The sequence below is a fragment of the Otolemur garnettii genome, unplaced genomic scaffold (assembly GCF_000181295.1).
Source record: "Otolemur garnettii isolate 467f Iridium unplaced genomic scaffold, OtoGar3 scaffold00113, whole genome shotgun sequence".
Classification (NCBI taxonomy): Eukaryota; Metazoa; Chordata; class Mammalia; order Primates; family Galagidae; genus Otolemur; species Otolemur garnettii.
In genome coordinates this window covers 3,407,946-3,426,463 of record NW_003852508.1, presented here as the reverse complement: position 1 = coordinate 3,426,463, position 18,518 = coordinate 3,407,946, and the positions used below count along the sequence as shown (strand labels likewise).

General features: G+C 35.1%; 1 protein-coding gene across 5 annotated transcripts in view; it reads left to right on the top strand.

The window, feature by feature from the left end:
• Positions 1-18,518, top strand: part of ARFGEF1 (ADP ribosylation factor guanine nucleotide exchange factor 1) — a 141,234-nt gene that overhangs the window by 61,152 nt on the left and 61,564 nt on the right. For all 5 annotated transcript variants that reach the window (XM_003797250.3, XM_023517550.1, XM_023517549.1 and 2 more), the window contains 7 exons: positions 4,761-4,936; positions 5,831-5,964; positions 11,132-11,366; positions 15,440-15,539; positions 15,640-15,779; positions 15,885-15,993; positions 16,683-16,884. In XM_003797250.3, coding sequence (XP_003797298.1) covers positions 4,761-4,936; positions 5,831-5,964; positions 11,132-11,366; positions 15,440-15,539; positions 15,640-15,779; positions 15,885-15,993; positions 16,683-16,884 — 1,096 coding nt within the window. The remainder of the gene's footprint in view (positions 1-4,760; positions 4,937-5,830; positions 5,965-11,131; positions 11,367-15,439; positions 15,540-15,639; positions 15,780-15,884; positions 15,994-16,682; positions 16,885-18,518) is intronic.

The following is an 18,518-nucleotide window of genomic DNA, read 5'->3' as shown; positions in this document are numbered from 1 at the left end:
GACGCCTAGCTATTTTTTTGTTGCAGTTGTCACCCTTGTTTAGGAGGCCTGGGCCGAGCTTGAACCCACCAGCCTTGGTGCATGTGGCTGGTGCCGTATCCATTGTGCTATGGGCACTGACTGGAAATTTTTTTTTTTTTTTAAGAATGAAAATTTGAGTATGTTTATTGGGTAAAAGGAAAAATCAAGTTGTGTGCATGAAATTGAAAATGTAATATTATAAGAAAATACTCAGCAGAGGAAGATACTATTGAAGGAAAGAAGAGTAAATGAATGGTTTAATTTCTAAACTTACTTAACTTATAAATGAAAGAATTACATAGGAATATTTTCCCCATTAAACAAGAGGGAAGAAAAAGATTATTTGAGATGTAAAGGAACTTTCTGGTGGTGCAAGGGAGTGAGGAAGCTTAGTTTTTTCTTTTTTTTAGGGATACGAAAAAGGAAATTTGTTAATTTGCCAGCAAATGAGGAAGCTGGCGGGCTTCTGTCTCAAAAAATACCAGCATCCAGGGAAGCCTATGTTAAATTTCCTAATAGTAAGTTAAGTAGAGGGTAGAACTTGTTTGTTAAAGGGAAGGGGGGGCTTGGCACTTGTAGCTCAGTGGCTAAGACTGCCAGCCACATACACCAGAGCTGGCAGGTTAGAATCCAGCCCAGGCCTGCCAAACAACAGTGACAACTACAACCAAAAAATAGCCAGGCGTTGTGGCAGGTGCCTATAGTGCTAGCTACTTGGGAGGCTGAGGCAAGAGAATCCCTTAAGCCCAAAAGTTGGAGGTTGCTGTGAGCTGTGACACCATTGCACTCTATCAAGGGCAACATAGTGAAACTCTTTCTCAAAAAAAAAAGAAAGGACGTGGGTAGAGAATCATAGGAAGAGATAGAATTGCCTGCAGAGAGACAGAGTTTTAGAAAAAGTACTTTGGGAAATGACATAGGAACTCACTTTCTTATAATCATTGTTTTGTGACTCCTTTCAGAGTTCTTTGCATATATATATGCATATAAATATGCATTCTTTGTGTAGGTAATATATACATATAATAAAAGCTATAACATTAATAGAAGTTAGTGTATCAAACATTAACATAGTAAAGGTTGAAAGGTAAAGGTCCTCTGAGAAATTGTTTTCTGCAACTCAGAGTTTTCCAAATGTATTTTATTACTGATTATCTTTTTCATGTTACACTTGGTAGGTGTAAAACATACTTTGAATTGGCCAGTTTAATCTGTTACAGGGTATTTTAATTTCGGGAATAGAAAGTAGCTTCAGGGAACCAGAAGCTGCTACTTCTTTCATATTTACTTGAATCAATCAAAAGTTTGAGGCATGTTATCGATTAATAACAAAATAATAGCTACCATTTATTAAGTGCAAGTTATTTTCTTTAGGTATTTGTGTGTGTGTGTGTGTGTGTGTGTGTGTGTGTGTGTGTTCTGGTGATTCCTCATAGAACTTACTGTCTCTGTTGCCAGTGAAGAAACAGGAAAGATGAAATAACATACTCAGCTAAATGGTGGGACGTGATTAAAATGCAGGTCTTTTGTGTTCCAGAATCTGTGTTCCTTACTGTGCAGGATGTTTCCTCATACTAACTTCTTTCAGTAGGTAGCATGAAAGAATAGTTTCATTACACCTAGAGTAGTACTGGAACTTGGTATTATTTTCATTATCTGTGTTTTTTCTACCAGAACTCATTTGTTTCTCTCTCTTTTCATTTGTATAACATATAATTCATTAGTTTAACTACTTTAAAATGTATGATTTAATTCAGCAGTATTAAGTATATTCATAATGTTGTGCAACCATTACCACCATCAATCTCCAGAACTACTTTATTATCCCAAATAGAACCTTCATACCCATTAACACCCAGTCCTCATCCCCTTGCATCTAGCCCAGCCAACCACTATTCTACCTTCGGTTTCTGTGACTTGACTCTTCTACGTGCCTTATGTAAGTAGAATCACATAGTATATGTCCTTTTGCATCTGGCTTATTTCACTTAGCTTATTGTCCTCAAGATCTGTTTACGTTCTAGCATGTGTCAGAATTGCCTTCCTTTTTATGGCTGAATAATATTCCATTGTAAGTATATTCCCCATTTGTTTATCCATTCATCCAGATTGGTGGGCACTTGGGTTGTTTCCACCCTTTGGCTATTGTGAATAATGCTGTTGTGAACATGGGTGTGCAAGTATCTGTTTGAATCTTCATTTTTAGTTATTTTGGAGATATTATATACATATACACACACACACACACAAACACACTCAGATGTGGGATTGTTGGGTCATATGGTAACTGTATTTGCTCAACTTTTGAGGACTTGCCATGTTGTTTTCCACAGAGGTTTCATCATTTCTGCAGTGCACAAGGATTCCAGTGTCTCTACATCCTGGCCAACATTTGTTATTTTCTGGGTTTTTGAAAAAAACATTTATGTATTTTAATTGGCAAGTGAAAATTGTATATATGGTATACAATGATTAGATCCATGTGTACACTAGAATGGCTAAATCATGCTATTTAACATATGGATGACCTCATATATTTACCACTTTTTGTGATGAGAATACTTAAAATACTCTCTAAGTAATTTTCAAATATAAAATGTATTCTTATTAACTGTAGTCACTGTGATGTACAGTAGATATCTTGAACTTATTTCTTGTATATTTAACTGAAATTTAGTGTCTTTTGGTCAACATCTTTCCAGTCTCCCTAACTAGCCACCCACCCCTCTGCCTCTGGTAACTACTTTAATTCTGTCGCTTTTTCACCCTACATATAAGTGAGATCACATGGTATTTATTTTTCTGTGCCTGGCTTGTTTCACTTAACATAATGTACTCCAGGTTCATCCATATTTTCTCAAATTACAGAATTTCCTTCTTTTAAAAGGCTTAATAGTATTTCATTGTGTGTGTAAGCATACACCAGATTTTCCATATTCATTTGTCGATGCCCTCTTAGGTTGATTCCATATCTTGGTTATTATGGATAGTGCTGCAGTGAACATGGGGGTACATATATTTCTTTGATATACTGATTTTATTTCTTTTGGATGTGTACACAGAAGTGCAAATGCTGGATCTTATGGTAGTTCTATTTTTTTAAGTTTTGAGAAATCTCCATACTGTTTTCCAGAATGGTTATACAGATTTACACTCCCTGCAACAATATACCGGAATACCTTTTTCTCCATATGCTTGTCAATACTTGTCATTTTTTGTCTTTCTGATAATTGCTATCTAATGTTACTGGCCTCCAAGTGGAGGTTTTTCCAAGTTCTTGGTGTTCAAAAAGAATTTTGGGATGTTCCACATAAACCAAGCAAGGAAAATCTTCACTGAAAGTGAAAGAACACTCTCAGGGAAGCGAGTAGGCGGTCTTGAAAATAGAAGCTGCCCTGAAAGGAAGTGGTTTTAAATATTTTGTATTGTTACTAATTGAAAGGAGGAACATTCAAGGCCAGGGGGTTGTATTTTACCAAGAATTTGGGTAGTAATTCCTAGAATTGGGTTTCCTCCCTTTTTCATACTTCATATGATTGTTTCAGGACTGCCATGGCAATCTCAAGGGCAGAGAAATCTTAAAACTGCAGTATAAATGATAATGTAATAACCCACAGTTTGTGTAAGGTGGCAGAGATAGCTGACAAGCTGGTGGAAGCTGGTTCTTGCCTGGAATTACCAGTCCCTCTAGTTAGCTGCTATTAATTAACACCTGCACAATCTTTAAACCCCTCATCTGATCTCAGCTTGTCTCCTAGTCGCTTACTCTAACACTAGCAGGTGTGGAGTGATAGCTCATTATGGTTCTTAATTTGCATTTTCCAGATCATCTGGTGATGCCAGTTTTATCAATAATGGTCATTCCAGTGGATGTGAAGTTCACACTTTTATTTTTGAATTTATATAAGAGTATATATGATTAGGTTATTTTTTTTACATTTGTTTAGGTAACATCTGAGTTGTAGATGAGTCCTTCATTCAGAAGATGTGCCATATACCCCTACATTGTACCTGTCAAGTGGGAGCTTACCGAGCTCCCTTTAGCCCTTCTTGAATTTAATTGTGTTTTTCTCTTGTGTGGACCTTTAGTTGTTCATCTGCTAGTTTCAAATTAGTATTAAGTACATGGGTGCTTGCTTTTATGTTTCTCTTTATAATTATAAGAATGATTATTCAGAGTGACATATGAAAAATAGTGGTATAGGTCATCATTTTCCTAGCTATGTTCCAAAGAAGATGTGTTATTAGAGATACTAATAAATAGGTAATTTAAAAAAGGGAAGGGGGCTCATGGTAAAGTAATTTTGGAAACACTATACTTGGCTCATATTAGCAGCTAATTAAAGGCTATAGTAAAGAAACCTATTTTCTAAACTGGTTTGACAATAGATCTTTTTTCAAGGAATATCTTTTCAACATTTCAAGACATTAGCATTCATCAGAGCATGGTTTAGTAGGCTCTAATACAGACTAAAAAGTAAACTTCTGTTTTGGCACATCCTGGTTAGTCTTTTATCAGCTAAGTGTGTTTCATTGCCAGAGCAACTTGAAGGATCATATTTGGAAGTATGCCAAGTACATACTTACTACTAAGTAGGCTAACCTTTAAATGGTGCCAATACATACTTTACTTCACATTGCTTTTCTACCCCTGTTTTATTTTAAATACTCTATGCTTTTTAAATATACTTCAATTAAGTTGAATATATTTGCATGTTTTTTAATTCTTATCGTTTTAGATATGGGAGAAGGGACTACTATAAATCCAAGTGCAGATGGCAACATTGGAACTATAGAGGATGGTAGTGACAGTGAAAATATTCAAGCAAATGGAATTCCAGGAACACCAATTTCTGTTGCATATACACCATCCTTACCTGATGACAGATTATCAGTCTCTTCCAATGATACTCAGGTACAATGGGTGAGGGGGCTGTTAATCTTACAGATTTATAGGCCACCAACACCTTGTCATGAATATTTCTAGCTGATGATGCTGACTGATTTTAGTTTGGGGAAATAAGAAACTTTTGGGGTTTTCCTCATTAATACAAATTACAGCAGTTTATTCCCTTCATATTTTGATAGCCACCTTTTTAATTTTAAGATATGACTCATCTGTATTCGCATCTTTACCCTTCCCCCATTGAAATTACCTTAAAAAAGAACATAGTTATCAAATTTTCACAGGGTAATTCTAGTATAGGCTAAGCATTCCTACTCCTAAATCTAAAATGCTCCACATCTAAAACTTCATGATCCTCAAAGGCCATGCTCAAAAGAAATGCTCATCGGAGTGTTTTAGATTTTGGTTTTCAGATTAAGGATGCTCAATAGGTATAATGTAAATATTCTAATACTCTAAAAAAATATGAAATCTAAAGTAGTTTTAGAATAGATTTTCCTGGCTTTATTTACCTTCGGCAGTTAACAACTTTTAAACGTGGCCCTGCCTGTGTCTTCCTAGAGTAGATGTAAAATAGGGAAAAACCACAAAGCACCCAGTGACAGGTGGTAGAAAGCATAATTTAGGCTTTGGAGATAGGTATCTTGTCAGAGATATTTTAGGGGGTTTTTTGGTGATAAATAAGGAATATTTTAAAAATTTATTTTTTAAGGTGTTTGTTATGGGGTTTGGTCATGACATGTCAGAGTAAAGAAAAACAATGTGGCAAATTTCTCATCTGTTTCCCATGCAATAGTTAGGGGAAACCACACCTGTTAGTGAATAGAATAAAATATATTAGAAGGCTGAAATGATTTTACACTGGCAAATGTCTTTATTTTCATGGTATATTAACCTGTTTAGGAATCTGGAAATTCTTCAGGACCTTCACCTGGTGCTAAGTTTTCCCATATTTTACAAAAGGATGCCTTTCTAGTATTCAGGTCATTATGTAAACTATCCATGAAACCACTGTCAGATGGACCACCAGATCCAAAGTAAGTCATTAGCTGTTTTATCTGACAAATAGAGCTTGAAACTAACTTACTGTTAAAATGATATTTAGGTTTTCTTTTGTTCTTCTTGTCCGGTAGAACCTTCAAGAAATATTTTTTTATTGGGGGTGTATTTTACTTAAAAATATGAACGTATTGAAAAGCAGTAAGTTCTAAAACTGCAGTTACCTTACACTGTTTCCCAAAGGGTATGACAACATTATAGAATAGAACCTGGTACATAGTAGGAGATTAATAAATATTGAATGAATGAATAGATGAATTCTTATTTCTGTATTGTAAGTAACTGTGGAGCTAATGTAACTCTGTTTCCCATCCTCATGCTAGGCTTCTGAAAACTGCCAGGTTAAAGGTACTAAAATGTCAATGAAATAAATTTTAAAAGTTAAAATGAACGATAGTACATACTCATCAAGTTCTGCCAAAATGCTTGAGGGTGATATCTTTCTCTGTAGGTAGCAGGAAATACTTTGAGATAGGAGTTACTTATCTAATTTGCATCAAATATATTAATTTAAATTCTAGGGAAGTACCCTTTTTTCTGAGTCATAAATGGTCAAATATCTTTTTCTTCAAATGTAAATAATTACTGCTTGGACTGAGTTTGGGAGTTATTAGAGTGGCCTGCCTCCCTCATGTTGTAGCTTAATGTTTTACAGCATGATATTTTTAGGAGAACTTTCTGGAGAAAGAAATTATAGAGAAAATGTAAGTAACTTTAAGAAAAGGATATTGACTTGGGTGAAATGTAAGCAATAGGACTTCAATTAAGAAAAAAAGTCTATGGAGTGTTTCAGCGTTTCAACTAAGAAGAGTGGAGAGAGTTACTATAAAAATTTTAGGGCTCAGCGCCTATAGCTCAACCGGCTAAGGCACCAGCCACGTACACCTAAGGTGGCGGGTTCGAATCCCCAGCCCGGGCCCAGCAAACAACAATGACGGCTGCAACCAAAAAATAGCCGGGCATTGTGGTGGGCGCCTGTGGTCCCACCTACTTGGGAGGCGGAGGCAGGAGACTCGCTAGAGCCCAGGAGTTGGAGGTTGCTGTGAGCTGTAATGCCACAGCACTCTACCCAGGGGAACAGCTTGAGGCTCTGTCTCAAAAAAAAAAAAAAAATTTTTAGTAACATTTGTTACATTTTCTGTAGTTTGGTTTTATTTTTGCCACATTGTACTAGTTCAGGGAAAAACATCTTTTAAGCCCAAGCCTAAAATCATAAAATCTTTTTACACCCAAATCCTGAATGTTAGGAATATAATTTATTGGTGCTTCTGTGTTTTGAAAATATAAACACTACAGAAAAAGAGTTAAAGTTATATTATAACATAAACTTGATTATGCCCTGTATACTTTATAAGAATGTATATTTTAGGCTGGATGTGATGGCTCACATGCATAATCCCAGAGCTTTGGGAAGCTGAGGTAGGAAGACCACTTGAGGCCAGAAGTTTGAGACCAACCTGGACAGCATAGTGAGAACCCATTTCTACAAGAATATTTTTTTAAAAATTAGCTGAGCATGGTGGTGCATGCCTATAGTCCTAGCTAATGGGAAGGCTGGGTCAGGAGGCTTGCTTGAGCTGAAATATTAGAGGCTATAGTGATCTCGTATCACTTCCCCTAGGCAACAGCAAAACTCCGTCACACAGAAAAGGGGGAAAAAAGAATATAAGATTTCAGTTTCTCATTAGGAGGGGAAAATAACTTTCTAATTCAAAAACTGATAATTTTCATGTTATTCTGAATTGGTGAAGACCACGTTTAATAAATAAATACCTTAAGAATTTGGTATTATTATTTAAGACTTTTTTTTTTTTTTTTTTGCCATCTTTTAAAAATGTTACTGGCTTTAAAAGCCTCACATATTTAGTTTTCCGAAATCAAATGTGGTTTGAAAAGATGCTAGAAACTGGCTGGGCACGGTGGCTCACGCCTTCAATCCTAGTGCTCTGGGAGGCTAAGGTGGGTGGATTGCTCTGAGCTTACAGGTTCGAGACCAGCCTTGCAAGAGCAAGACCTAAAAAAAAAAAAAAAAAAAAAAAAGTATATATATAGATATATATATATAGCCAGGCGTTGTGGTGGGCAACTACTGTCACAGCTACTTGGGAGGCTGAGGCAAGAGAATCGCTTGAGCGCGAGAATTGGAAGTTGCTATGAGCTATGATGCCATGGCATTCTACCAAGGGTGACAAGTGAGACTCTGTCTCAAAAAAGAAAAAATGCTAGAAACAGAAAAAAGGAAGTTTTACAAAATGTAATGAAAAGGCACACACAGGAAAATATGAATTTTGAGGAGTACTATTGGGTGGTACATGTTCATTTAGCCCTGAAAAAAGAGTAATCAGGTTTTGAAAAGTTACAGTCTTTAATATTATAAAGGATCCTTTTTTGGGGGCGGGGAGGGATATAGGGTCTCTGTTAAATGGCTATAGTGCATTGGCAGACTCTTGGTCCCAGGCACCCTCAGCCTCCCTAGTAGCTGGGACTACCAGCTTGTGCCACCAGGCCTGGCTAATTTTTATTGTGGGGAGGGGGTGGGGGTGGGATACAGTCTCTGTTGCCTCAGGCTACTGTGTTGTGGCATCAGCCTAGCTCGCAGCAACTGCAAACTCCTGGTCTCAAGTGATCCTTTTGCCTTACCTTAGCCTTCTGAGTAGCTGGAACTATAGGTGCCCACTGCAACATCTAGCTAATTTTTCTATTTTTAGTGGAGACAGGGTCTAATTCTTGCTTAGTTGGGTCTGAAGCTCCTTGAGCCCAAGAGATCCTCCCAACTTGGCTTCCCAGAATGTTAGGATTATAGATGTAAGCCATGGTGCCTGGCCACAAATTATTTATTACAGCTTTTTTTGTAAAGATGGGGGCTGGCTATATTGCTCAGGCTGGTCTCCTGGTTTCAAATGATCCTCCTACCTCAGCCTTCCAAAGTGCTAAGATTATAGGCATTAGCCACCATGCCTAGACCTATAATAGATGCTTATAAGAAATGTGTAAATTAATAATCCCCTTACTTTGTGGGCTTAAGTCAAATATTAGGATATTACATTTGAAGAGATCATCAGGATTTTAAACAGTTGGAATTGAATACTGAAATTTTTCACTCTTGGAATTGTTATTTTTCCCAAAGAGAATATATTGTTTTCTATGTTGAATGATTTTTTTGCCAAAAAATTGATGAACTTTTGTAGTTATGTAATTTTCTTTTTTGTCTTTGCTCCTCTTTTTATTTTATGGCCTTACTAAAATTATGAAACAGGAACTAGTCATTAAACCTGAATCATAATTTGAAACTACCCCATGAAAAACTGCAGACCTGAAATGTCTAACCTCTTTTGCCTATCAAAAGTATAATTAATTGTCATATGACAACCAATTATTTGATCATTTCTTCATTAATGCCTTGTACATGGTTACATTCATTAATGCCTTTAATACAAGGTTAAGTGTAAAATTATTGTCTATTAATTTTTTTGAGCATATACAATGTATAAGGTATTTTGTAAAATGCTGGGGATACAAAGATAAAATGTGATAAAACATGTTAGAGAATGATAAGGTGCAGTATTTAATCATTATAGGAGTTGAGTGGAAAAGGTGATAAATGTGAGCTAGACTGGAAGAACGGACTAGTTCGTAAGCCTTGGAAAGATAGAACAGGAGAGGAGGTACTTGGCTCACTCCATATTTTCCTATAGCTATTCTGAGTCTTCACCCTACGCTGTTTGTAACAGCTTGATTTATCTAAGCATTTTTATTTTTTATAATTACATATTTGCTGCACGTATTTTAGATACAGAGCAATATGTGTCTTGGAAACATGACTGTGATCACAATAATATTAACTGTTTTATTTCGAAGAAAGTAAATTTTTTTGTGAAACCCATTTCTATGAAATTAAATATTCTTTGTCAAATTCATGTAGCTGTTTGAATTTCTTGACACTTATTATAACCATAAAACTTTAAGGTGGAAATCAAGAGCAATTAAGTTAACCAAAGTGTGTAAATGTGACTGAATATTGTTTTTTTAAGTTTTTTTTAAATAAATGAACTAACTGCTAGAGCCTTTAAGTGTGTCCTACTTTTGAAATGTTGCCTGGGATCAAAGTCCTTGGTGTTTTGGGCTTAGGAGATCAATTTTAATGGGGAAAAAAAATTATATTTGCAAAAACAAGTAATTAAAATGCTAGCTAGTGATCAATTAATAGCATGGCACAGTATATTAATCAGAAATATAATTACAAATTTTAAGCCAGAAATTAGTTTTTCATCTTTTTATTATAAAAGTATTAACAGATAATTTTTAAATGTTCTAAGCCTCTATGCTTATTTCAAAAAGAAAAAACTTTAAATGATTACTGACAAAGTAAGCCTAAAGTAATGTGATAACTTGTTTTTTTTTGAGACAAAGTCTCACTATATCACCTTCAGTAGAGTACTGTGACATCACAGCTCACAGCAACCTCCAACTCTTGTGCTTCAGTGATTCTCTCGCCTCAGCCTTCCAAGTAGCTGGGACTACAGGTGCCTGCCACAATGCCTGGCTATTTTTTTGTTGTAGTTGTCATCGTTGTTGATCAGGCCTTGACCGGGTTCAAACCTGCCTGCCCCAGTGTATGTGGCCAGCATCCTACCCACTGAGCTACAGGCACCAAGCCATGATAATTTGTGAATGCAACCAAAACTTTTTACTTTGTCTAGGATTTTTGAGTAGCATAACCAGGGAAAAATATATTGGAATTCATGCATACTAAGTATGAAACAATCTGAATAGTTCATGATAATTTCTGAGGAAAAGTATGGCTGTGAAAGAAAGGATCAAGGCATAACAATTTTTTTGTTTAATTTCAGTGGAACAGTAGCTTGATGTTAAATATTTGTGAATGATTTTTTTCCATTTAAAAAGTTTGTGCAGTTATACAACACAAGAAAACATCATGGAAGTACCCCATGGGTACCCATTGCTAGTGGCTAAGTTATTCAAGTGTTGTACTTTATTTTTTATGTTGTAGAGTTGGTGTTTTCTTTTCCTCCCTATTTAAAAAGTTTGTTAAATTATGTGATGATATCATGAAATATCTATGAAATAACTTGTTATTACCGTAATGCTAAGCTTGTCCACACTGCCTTCTTTTTATCATTTTAGGTCTCATGAGTTACGATCCAAGATTCTTTCATTGCAGTTACTTCTGTCCATTCTGCAGAATGCAGGGCCTGTTTTCAGGACAAATGAGATGTTTATTAATGCTATTAAGCAGTATCTTTGTGTTGCACTCTCAAAAAATGGAGTCTCTTCTGTTCCAGAGGTTTTTGAGCTTTCTCTTTCTATATTTCTTACTCTGTTGTCAAACTTCAAGACACATCTGAAGATGCAAATTGAGGTATGTTTTGCATTTAGGAATTAAAATGGATTATTAACCACACTAGAAAGTTTCCTAGCATGTATAATTCTAGAAGTTCTACAAAATAATACTTGTATATCGTCATGTACTTTCCTTTTTTTTTTTTCACCCATTCAACTATCATGTGCCTACAAAGTACTAGGTACTGGGTAAGTGTGGAAAGCAAAATGAAGACAGACCTAGACCCTGTCTCAAGGAACTCGTACTAGTTGAATGAGTGGTTCTAGCTCTCTTAAATTTGCTTGGTTCTCAACAATAGTCTTGCCATTGTATTTATAATAGGTTAGAATGAATGTGATTATCTTAAAAGAAAGCTCCAAATAATACTGCAGCTACATGGTTTTAAAACCATTAAAGTATTAGTCCATGCCTGGACTTTAGGCATGGTATCTTGTATTACAAAGTAGGCTTTGCTTTTTTTTCTGATATATACATTATATTCCTAAAGTTTGTTCCCCAAAATCTTTGGAAACAGAATAAAGTTATCTGATTCTAAAATATTTTCAGAATCTTCCAACCATATCTGCGTGTTTTATGCAGGTGAAGTAATTTCCGATTTTTTTGTTTTCATCTTCAGATAATTCAGTACTTAAAAATAGTAATTTATGTTTTACTGATTTAATGGATGCCTTTTTCCAGTTTGTCATTTGTTAAAATATTATTTTGGTTGTGACATTGTGTATTTAGAAATATTCATTTTTATGTTGGTCAGTTTTCACTTTCATGTTATGTTTGATGTGATACATAGGTTATATTTTAATTTTTGTTAAGTTTATATTTAATCCGAACTAAAAACTAAATTCATTAGCCCAGTAGAAAGGACAAATTATTTTTGCAGAATTTTGAGATGGTTAAAATAACCATCTTTTATTGCTAATGTTCTGTAATATCTATCAAAATTTATTTAGAACATTGTTATGACAGTGAAACAGAATAAGGAGGTCTTGGTATTTTAAGTGAAAAGATTTAAAAATTTGGGCTATATTCTTGACAGGAATTGAATTTTGGTGCCTATATGATGTCAGGTTTTAGCAGTTTGCTGTATGTCTGTTAAAATAATGCAAGGCATTTAACTAGGAAGAGTTGCTATTTTTAGATGTTTTTTTTCTTTTATCTTCAGAAACTTTTAGACCAGAAGTCTTTCATTTGATGATGAGGTATTTAAGTTGGCATTAGAGAATTTTGGAATTCTATGTAGTTAGTTACAGATTTTTGGACATTTGAAACTCTACTTCTATAGGGACTATTTAGTAGACTGTGTGAAATATAAATTCTTATAGAACTAGCTAACGGAAATCATTTAAGTTGCAATTACTATTTTTGTAGAGTAAATCTGACTTACACTATAAAAATGAATTTGAAAGGAAATATTCTTAAGAAATTTCCTGTCAGCTCATAGATGGTAGATTCTTACTGCAAAATTGTCATATTAATTCTATTTTTAAAAGATCACGGCTGGGCACAGTGGCTCATGCCTGTAATCCCAGCACTCTGGGAAGCTGAGGTGGGTGGATTGCTTGAGCTCAGGAGTTCAACATTAACCTGAGCAAGAGTGAGACCCCCATCTCTACGAAAAATAGTAAATTAAAACTAAGGCAAGAGGATCGCTCAAGCCCAGGAGTTTGAGGTCACTGAACCATAATGCCACGGTACTCTACCCAAGGAAAAAAAAAAAGAAGAAGAAGAAAAGAAAAGAAAAGAAAAAATAAATAAAAGATCAAATTTATTTTACTCGCTATTATCCCTTAAGGGGAGATAATGAGGCTAAAATGAGATAAATATAGATATGCTTTTGAAAATATTAAACATAACTCAAATTTAACATGAGGTCCATTCTACTTGGAACATATAAAAACCTGAATTTTCAGAACAAGATTAACATGCATTTTTGTTTGTTTATTTTTAAAGAGACAGAGTGTCACTCTGTCACCCCCGGTAGAGTGTTGTCGTGTCACAGCTCATGGCAACATCCAGCTCTTGGGCTTAGGTGATTCTCTTGCCTCAGCCTCCTGAGTAGCTGGGACTACAGGCATCCGCCACAACACCCAGCTGTTTTTTGTTGCAGTTTGGTTGAGGGCAGGTTTAAACCCGCCACCCTCAGTATATGGGGCCGGTGCCCTACTCACTGAGACACAGGCACTGCCCCAAAATTAACATTCTTATATGAAAATTCATTTTGTGAGACTATTCACTTTGGAATTTCTATCATGTGATTTTTTTTCATGGTCATTAAATTATACATCTATTGCAGAAAATACATTTTACATCTTATTGAGAGAACATTTGAGAGAACATCTATTACGTGAAGATACCGTCATTAATTTGAATTATGTTTAAAAAATCTATTATGTGAAGACAGTATGCTTAAGATAAAGCTTTTATTCTACATGTATAGATTGTATATGCTCAATAAATCATGAGCATATAAAGTTTGGGTTTTTTAGAGCTCCTTTTGATAGGTATGGTATCTTATAATAGGCTTTGCTTATTACTGCAATTTGAGAAATCATAGAGAGTAGCTAAAGTTTTTGTTTCCTTCTTTAAATCTGTGTTATTTATTTATTTTATAAATCAGAGAATCCCACATTTTCTTGATTCATGCCATCAGTAGTCTCTAATATTTGCCTTGTGTACTTATGCCAAAAGAAATACCTAACAGTTCCATCTACTAAGCAGTTAGGGCCAAACAACTTAATATTCATCTTAACAACCTAGTATCCATTTAAGAAAATAGTGCACCTAAATTGAAAGAAAAAAAATCATGTTTTTGTTTCATTCTAAACCGTAATTACTTACCACTAGGATGTGTGTGCCAGTTAGACACTGTATACAACCTCTTAGACTTCAGAATCAGATTGAACATGCCAGTACTTTTAAAGTACTTTTTATCATAGCACCTACCAAAATTCAAGTTTGTAGAGATAATGATGCCATAGAAAGGAATGTAGTATGATCTAATTGAAACCATGAGCAATCTTTTAAGGTATCCGACTGATATAGGTATCCAACAGATGTGTTTCTCTCTGAGTTTTCCTTCAGAAATTCCTGTGGCACCCTGTGAATTTGCTTCAGCATTTTGGAGTGCTTTGGAGCAGTATTTGGGAACTATGGACATGTTGCCATAAATATTTGTTGAATATCTACCATGTGCCATATAGTGTGGACACAGTGCATAGTAAAAGCAACCTGGTTTCTATGCTCTTAAAGCTTATAGTCATAGAAAGTACTGATATTAAGCAAGTAAATAGAAAGGTGTTGAGGTTGTGAAAGAAAAGCACTTATATATATAGGAGATCTTAACCCAGTTTGGGGACTTATTCAGGTATATTACAAATAAGGTTATTTCTGTGTTCATAATTCATGTGTTCCATGAATTTTAATATGTTGTTTTTGTCACAGTCACTTTTATAAAATAAACTTGAATCTGAACATTTTTAGCTGTTAAATTGAAGTTTATTTCATTGGATTGCTTAACTCCTTTGTGCTTGATATTATTTGGTATAAAGAGTAGTAACGAAGCATTTGCGTATAGTTTTCAAACCATAGATATTTTCACTTTTGTGAATAATTAGGATAATATTATAGCATATGAGACTTAGGTCCTTTTTGTTGATTAGAGTGTAAGTTATGTTTGAATCTAGAAACAGCCTCACCCAGTGCTAGAATGTCTAAAAGATATAACTGATAAACAGAGCATAAATTATGTTGAGAGGGTAAAAAAATGAAATCTAAGTCATATTAGTTTTGTGAGTATGTTCAAGAATTTATTACCTACAGGAACTCTAAATCTTTGCATTTTTCTTTTGTAGTAACTGTATGATGGCAAACAAAACACGACAGTGTAAAGTGCAGCACTGGCATTAGAAGGGCAAGTTTACATCACTCACCCAAGTTACTTTAGTTCTGAGGTTTCAGAGATGAAACTCAGTCAAAGTTGGAATTCTGTAGGAGCCTGGGTCCTAATCTTTTTTCTGGCTTTGAGATATTTAAAAAGTGATGACATATTTGAATTCCAAACAATATTTTAAATAGAAATTTTCCCCCAATCACAGGTGTTCTTTAAAGAAATTTTCTTATACATTTTGGAGACATCTACCAGCTCATTTGATCACAAATGGATGGTTATTCAGACACTGACAAGGATTTGTGCAGGTATTTGAAATTATTCTTTATTATCTCTTAGATATTTAAAAGGCCTAATGTATGCATGTACTTGATGCATTTTATCAAAATTAATATTGTATTGTTACAGATGCTCAAAGTGTAGTGGATATTTATGTAAACTATGACTGTGACTTAAATGCAGCCAATATATTTGAGAGATTAGTAAATGATCTATCAAAAATTGCTCAAGGAAGGGGCAGTCAAGAACTTGGTATGAGTAATGTTCAGGTAAGAACTTTAGAAACATTTTCAAATTTAAACTTTGTCAAAGATTTGGCAGATATTTTCCTTAAAAGATTTTTGTTTTTATTGCATTTTTGAATTCTTTTGTAGGAATTGAGCCTGAGGAAAAAAGGTTTAGAATGCTTAGTGTCTATTTTGAAGTGTATGGTGGAATGGAGTAAGGATCAGTATGTGAATCCCAACTCTCAGACAACTCTTGGTAAGGTGGCATTTTGCGTTGTAAATCTTCATCATTTTAAGTAAATGAAACTTTGGAGGATAGCTGCAGATGCTATTAAACGAGTTTCATGATGTATTCATTTAACTGATGAGGAAACATTCTCTATGAGTTAAATGACTAGCTTTAAAATGTGAATTTTCCAACTTAGTTATCCAAACTATGTTTTCTTTCTAAATCTTCCTAGAAATATTTTGAGTATTGCGTATAGGGAAGTTATATTTATGTAAATATATTTATGTATTTGTTTTTTTCATAAGGTAATTATAGAGGAAATATATAAAAACTTGTATGTTTTGAGAAGGCTAAATTGTTTATCTGTCTGTGTTTGATGTTTACTCATACTCAGAGAAAACCTTAGAGCTATAGGGCTCCCCTAGCATTATTAGAAACTATTTCTCATGCAGAATGAACTGAGAGCAGAAATCTAGTGGATACTTAGAGCTGCAGCTACTAAAAGAACTCCTTCTCATGTGCAGATTTTACAGATGCAAATCACAGTTGTGTTTTTATAGTGAAGTATATTGTTTATTATGGCACCTAATTATTTGTATTACATAGATATCTAACCAGCATTGAAATGCCGTGCTTTATTTGAGAATTGGTGTTCCCTTTCACATTTTTTTTCCTTTGACAGATTAATGTATTATATCATTTTTTTCTTCTTTTAGGTCAGGAGAAACCCTCAGAGCAAGAGATGAATGAAATCAAACACCCTGAGACAATAAACAGATATGGAAGTTTAAATTCCTTGGAGTCAACGTCGTCATCAGGAATAGGCAGCTACAGTACACAGATGTCTGGCACTGATAATCCAGAGCAATTTGAGGTCCTAAAGCAACAGAAAGAAATAATAGAACAAGGGATAGATTTGTAAGTATCACATTTTAAAGGGAAATGTTATTGAATATTTCTCTGCCAGTCCTGTGCCACCCCTGCCCTGGATTTCTCTACATCTTTGATTATGTTTTATTCCATTATTACCACCTTTCAGTGAGTAAAATGGGAGAAGTTTTTCTGGATCCAGGAATTCTATTGGCTCCTTATTCAGTTCCCCTTATTCATTGCATCCTAGGCCAAACATGTTCATATACTGTCCAACTACTGTTATCATATAAATTAATTTACACCATGTATTGAGTGCTGTTGACGAACAAACATCATCTGTGCAGTTTTGCATTGTGTAGCTCAGTTACAAAATCCCCCATTGCATTTCTGAATCATGTGACAACTCAAAAAAATGTTAAGTATAAAACTTCTACAGCTACAATACTATAGCATTGCTCCTTTATAAGTTTTATATTTTATTCAGTTGAGTTACTCTTATTATTGATTTTATGTGCTGATAAAATGATCACTTCTCTTTTCCACCTGGCCACTGTACCAGACTCTGATCTTGTGACATAAAATTTCCTAGGCTGGTGCGGTGGCTCACAGTTTGTAATCCTAGCACTCTGGGAGCCCAAGGTGGGTGGATGGCTTGAGCTCAGGAGATCAAGACCAGCTTAAGCAAGAGCGAGACCCCATCTTTACTAAAGATAGAAAAACTAGCCAGGTGTTGTGGTGGGTGCCTATAATCTCAGCTTCTCAAGAGGATCTCTTAAGTCCTAGAGTTTGAGGTTGCTGTGAGCTATGACGTCACAGCACTCTATCCAGGGTGACAACGTGAGACTCTGTTTCAAAAAAAAAAAAAATCAGTTTTCCTGCTATGCTTTGTAATGTCTGCAGCTCCTGGACTATTTCCTGTGTGAATACTGCCGTGCTGCATTCTTTTCTCTTTATTGCCTACCTCTTATTTCACAGAGATATCATAAGGAAAAAAATGATATTACTGGTCTTCCTCAATCTAGCTATTGTAAACTATTAAACCCCCCCATATGTTTACTTGCTTTGCTACTTCTGCTATAAAACATTTTTTCCTGATAAGCAGTACCTTTTGGTGGATGTTTAAGTAGAATTCTTTTTTCCAACATTGCTATGGAAAAAAATTGACAAAAATGTATATTTATTCTGTTAGAAAATTATAAAATCTTGCAAAATTGCCTTAGGAAACAGGCATTAATACTTTATTCATTTTAATTGTTTCATCAATATTTATTGAAGTCCCATCTGTTCCAGATATTATGCAAGGCCCTGAGGAAACTGCATAAATGGAATGGCTCTTCCTTCTGAGTGGCTCACAGTCTAGTATGTGTAAACAAATATGCATATTAATATGCATATTAAAATTCTGCTAGTGGCCAGGTGCAGTGGCTCATGCCTGTAATCCCAGGTCAAGGCAGGCGGATCGCCTGAGCTCACAGGTTCGAGAACAGCGTGAGCTAGAATGAGACCCCATCTAAAAATAGCAGGGCATTGTGGCAGGCACCTATAGTCTCAGCTCCTTGGGAGGCTAAGGCAAGAGGATCCTTGAGCCCAAGAGTCTGAGGTTGCTGTGAGTTATGACAACATGAAACTCTACCAGAGGGTGACAAAGTAAGACTCTGTTTCCAAAAAAAAAAAAAAAA